The following is a 5,030-nucleotide window of genomic DNA, read 5'->3' on the forward strand; positions in this document are numbered from 1 at the left end:
CTTCTTGCTCCTCCACGTCCTCTTCCTCCAACTTCTTCACCTCCACGTCCTCTCCCTCGGCCTCCTCTGATTCTCACTCTTCTCACTCTTGCTGCTCTTTCCATTGTACTCCACATAGACAGCTTACCTGTGGCCTGTTTATAGTGCTTAGGCTGACTGCAAAGTGGACTAATTTTCTAAAACAGTTTTCACATGTGAAAGTGTGCCAGACAGTTGGCAAAATAGTGTTAATGATAGCCATACATGTGTATAATTTTGCGAGGAGTGTGTTGGAAATTTGGTAATTGAGTGTAAGCAGTGAATTGTGCCTACAGTTTTGCAAAGTGTGTGTTACAAAATGGCAAACTGAGTGCAAAGCAGTGTTTGTGCTTTTAGTTTTGCAAACTCAGTGAGTGGTTTTGCTATAACTATTAATAGTTTTAGAAATTGTGCTATAAAAATCACAGTTAGGGTTTAAGCATTCAGAAAAAACTGTAATATAACATGAAAAATAATAAACTCTTAACCATTTTCTTACCATATTTACATTATTTTTGTCCTTATATCAACTGATAGGAATTAGTACTAACTGAACAGTTTTATATGCAGTAGTCCTTCAACAGTAGTCCTTCAACCTGTCACATGATCAATAACATTAACATTACTGAACACTTGAACACAACCAAATATCAGTCGGTCTGTCAGATACACTGAATCTGCCCAGTAGCCTAATAATAATAATAATAATAACAACAATAATAAGAAAGCTCTATCATTAAGAGAAAGCAGAGCCTACCTTTGCATGTTCCAAGTCCCTGTATAAGTTCTTTCATCTGAAAAGAACCAATAACACAGCTGATATAACAGGAACAAAAAGGCAAATGAACATGGCAAATGTAAATGGCTTACCCAGTCTGAAGGCTATTGGTGATAGTTCCTAAACACAACTTTTCCAACACTTTATTTTGTGTCCCTAAACTAAACAGAGTCATAGAAGGTCCTGAAGACCTTCTATGACTCTGTGGTGGCCTCATCCATTTTCTATGGTGTGGTCTGCTGGTGACAAGAAGAGACTGAACAGGCTGATCAGAAGGGCCAGCTCTGTTCTAGGATGCCCTCTGGATCCAGTGGCGGTGGTGAGTGACAGGAGAATGGTGGCTAAGCTGTCATCCCTGTTGGACAACATCTCCCACCCCATGTGGGAGATGTTGTCACGGGCTTGGTCTGTGACCCAGCATTTTGAGTTCATTTTGTATTGTTGACTTGTGTTTTTGAAGATATGTTAAGTTGTTGTTGCTTTTATTAGTTAGGATTTAAGATTCCTTGTATTTTGTCATTCATTGTTTATGTTAAGTTCATTTAGATATTAGCTCCTAGGTTGCTCAGTTTTAGTTCTTTGCTTGTTAGATCCATTTGTGTCTTCACCCCATGTAGTTAGGTCTCTCTTGTTGGTTCATGTCTTAAGCTGTCATGTTTCATGTCATTTCACGTTCATTTTGTCAAGTTTGTGTCATGTCTGAGTCTCGCTATGTTACCTGTTTATTTTGAAAGTTTTGTTTTTTGGTTCTATGTGCTTAGTTTATACTTCCCCTGTGGGGTCATTATGTGTCAGCTGTTTCCTCATGTGTTTCCACTTGCTATGATCACCCCTTGTGTGTATTTAGTCTGTCTGTTTTCGCTCTGTCATTGTCAGGTCATCTGTACACACCATAGTTGTCTCAGTCTTTGTCATAGTTATCACAGCATTTCATAGTTGTCATAGTTTTCATAATTATCTCTTTTTCATGTTTTTCATAGTTTTCTTAATTTTCATGTTTATCTCCTGCCACCAGCCAAATAAAGGCTCGCCTTCTGTTTCGCAGTCCAGCTCGGTCTCCTGCTAAAAGACTATCACTAAACTTGAGTTTAATGTAAAAGCAGGACAGAGGACATAAATATGCACCCCAGAGTGATGGAAGGTGGGTTAATCCTCAATTCTATCTTAATAAGAATACACAAGACCAGGAAGCATGGGAGGCAAGAGCCAGCAGATTGAAACTTCACTCCCAGGAGAGAGTTTCCACAGCACCTCCACTGGACCAGTGGGATTGCTTGAAGCATCAAGACTTGATTGTATGTAAAATGCCCTGTACCAACAGACAAGAAATACTGTGGTTCAAACCAAAGCCTGTGCAGGTTAACTTCTACACAGAGCCAAGACAACAGGCCAAGACAAACACACATCCACAATTTTTGAAATTCTGCCATTTGTTTAAAATTCATCAAGAAATGGCAGTATCAGAAGGCTGGACGGCCAATACGGACTCACATATAAAAGTATATTAGAAAACTGTTTAGATACATACATGAAAATATTGGCATGATATCAAAAGTACGTAAAAAATAAAAAAATGTCATAATTAATTTCGGTCAGGATATTGGTGATGTGACTCTTGGGACTGTAGCCAAAATGTACCTTTTGAAAGGTTCTCCAATAAATAATCTTAAATTTCAAATAGCTAGCGTACATATTTTTTTGTTTATATTAACTAATGGTATTACAGGTATTAAAATGGTGCAGTTTTTATACTAAAACTGTGATACATCCCATGTTGATGCTCAAAGTTTTTTAGACAAAAAAGATGTGAGGGAATAAAACAAGATTTTGGCTCTAAATTTTATTAGTTTATGAAAGGAAAATTCTGTCTGGCTACATTACATTACAAAGGTATTATACAAATAAATAAAAATCAGCTGATTTTAAGGAATCAAGTTGGAACTGTTTTTAGGTCTGATTGATTTAACGTTACTACTGTTTTAGTAATAAACTCAGTAAAACAGAATTGTTTTCCTAACAGCAAAACAAGCACGCAGTAACAGCATTATGCTTTTACAGTTTTTCTCGATTGCTAAAACACATTTCTTGAAACTACGCCTCATATCCGCACAACAGTAAACAGAAATCCATAACATCTCACTCAATTCCCCAAACATCCTATTTCCAGGTCAAAATGAAGCTCTACACCCAAAACTATTCACTCCTGCTGAAAAACCGAACTTTGCCCTCAGACATCAAACACAAGCCCTCAAAAACACACACACTACAACAGAGTTTTGCACACTGGTACAATTAATTCAAAACAATAGTTCCAAAACAATTAGGTTGCTTATGGTTCTCCCCTTCAAAACCCTTGTCACATGATAAACACAAAAGACGCAACCAATGTATGTACAGTGGCACATTGTCATTCATGTACTATACAGTACAACACACACCAGAAACATTATCCCACCACAGCATCTTGTCTTTGGTCTGGGTCAGGCCAGAGAATCTCATCCACATCACAGGCTATATTGGCCCCAGCCAGGCAGCGGGGGTAAAATCCTCTTGCATGCCTGATCCACCCCTGGCATGCATCTACTGATATGTCTAGGCAGGCCTCTTCCATGGCCTGAAGGAGGTGAACACGGACATAAGGTTCTCGGTCATACACTTTCCACCGCCATGCCGAAAATAACTCCTCTATCGGGTTTAGAAAGGGGGAGTATGCAGGCAGAAAGATATTAGAAAACCTTGGGTTATTGGTAAACCAGTCACGAACCAGAGCAGCGCGATGGAAGCTGACGTTATCCCACACAACAACGTAGTGAGGCTGCTCTGGCTGTGCTGGTTCCCTGTAGTCCAGCTGGAACATATGTTGTCTTAAACCATCAAGAAAAGCAAGGAGAAGCATAGTGTTATAGGGTCCTAGTACGGCATGGCGGTGGAGTACCCCTCGTTGGCTGATGGCTGCGCACATAGTGACATTCCCCCCACGCTGACCAGGGACATTTACAATAGCCCGATGGCCAATTATGTTCCTCCCCCTTTTCCTTCTTTTGGTCAGGTTAAAACCTGCCTCATCCACAAAGATCATTTCATGGGGAACAGGCCGTCCTTCAATCTCAAAGATTCTCTGCAAAACACATAACACAGTAGCGTCAATCGGTACCCTGAACCAAAGTTCAAGAGTGCTGAAATGGCAGCATAAACTGCCATGCTGTGATGGTACACAATACCTTATACAGTATCAAAACTCATACCTGAACATATTCCACACGTTGGTTTTTCACTCTGTCAGAGTTTCGTTCGAAAGGGACTCGGTATGCCTGTTTCATCCGGAATTGATTCTTTCGGAGGATGCGGTCAATTGTGGAGAGGCTGATGGCATTTATGCCTCGAAAAAGATGATCATCCTCAATCACTCTCCTTTGAATCTCTTGCAGGCGGATTACATTATTTGCAATTACCATGTTTACAAGTTCCCTCTCTTGCTCCTCCGACAAAAGCCTTAACCTGCCTCCACCAGGTGGTCGTCTCTGTGTCCTACAAAAATAGAAGCACTCATTACTGTAACTGTCACACATTCATTTTACAGGAAAATAATGGAAACATACTGAAACTCAAGACACATAAATTCAGTAACTTAAACGTTACTGTACAAAGCAGTCTTACTGCAAGTACACCTACCTGTTTTCCTCCCTGAAGGTTCTGATGATGGAGGCAACAGTGAAGCGACTCAAATTTGGTTGTACTCGTTGCCCAGCCTCCCTCATAGTCATCCCATGGACAAGGACATGGTCAACTAAAGTGGCTCGAATTTCATCCGAGACTGACTGTCTTCGTGCCCTTGCTCTTCCCCTTCCTTGTCGCCGTCGTTCTCCACCTCCACCTCCTTCACCACCTCCTCCTCCTCTTCCACCACGTCCTCCTCCTTCACCACGTCCTCTTTCTCCACCACGTCCTCCTCTTTCACCACGTCCTCCTCCTTCACCACGTCCTCTTTCACCACCACGTCCTCCTCTTTCACCACGTCCTCCTCCTTCACCACGTCCTCTTTCTCCACCTCCTCCTCCTCTTCCACCACGTCCTCCTCCTTCACCACGTCCTCTTTCTCCACCACGTCCTCCTCTTTCACCACGTCCTCCTCCTTCACCACGTCCTCTTTCTCCACCTCCTCCTCCTCTTCCACCACGTCCTCCTCCTTCACCACGTCCTCTTTCTCCACCACGTCCTCCTCTTTCACCACGTC

At 41.7% G+C, this 5,030-nt stretch overlaps 1 protein-coding gene across 1 annotated transcript; it reads right to left on the reverse strand.

The window, feature by feature from the left end:
* Positions 1-2,926: 2,926 nt before the first annotated feature.
* On the reverse strand, positions 2,927-4,702 carry LOC134623835 (uncharacterized). The gene is made up of 3 exons (XM_063468852.1): positions 4,469-4,702; positions 4,042-4,324; positions 2,927-3,914 (listed from the first exon to the last, which is right to left on the reverse strand). The coding sequence occupies exons 1-3, from the start codon at positions 4,558-4,560 to the stop codon at positions 3,243-3,245; spliced, it is 1,047 nt and encodes a 348-aa protein (XP_063324922.1). The 5' UTR covers positions 4,561-4,702; the 3' UTR covers positions 2,927-3,242.
* Positions 4,703-5,030: the final 328 nt, after the last annotated feature.

This window comes from Pelmatolapia mariae, linkage group LG1 (genome assembly GCF_036321145.2).
Source record: "Pelmatolapia mariae isolate MD_Pm_ZW linkage group LG1, Pm_UMD_F_2, whole genome shotgun sequence".
Taxonomy (NCBI): domain Eukaryota; kingdom Metazoa; phylum Chordata; class Actinopteri; order Cichliformes; family Cichlidae; genus Pelmatolapia; species Pelmatolapia mariae.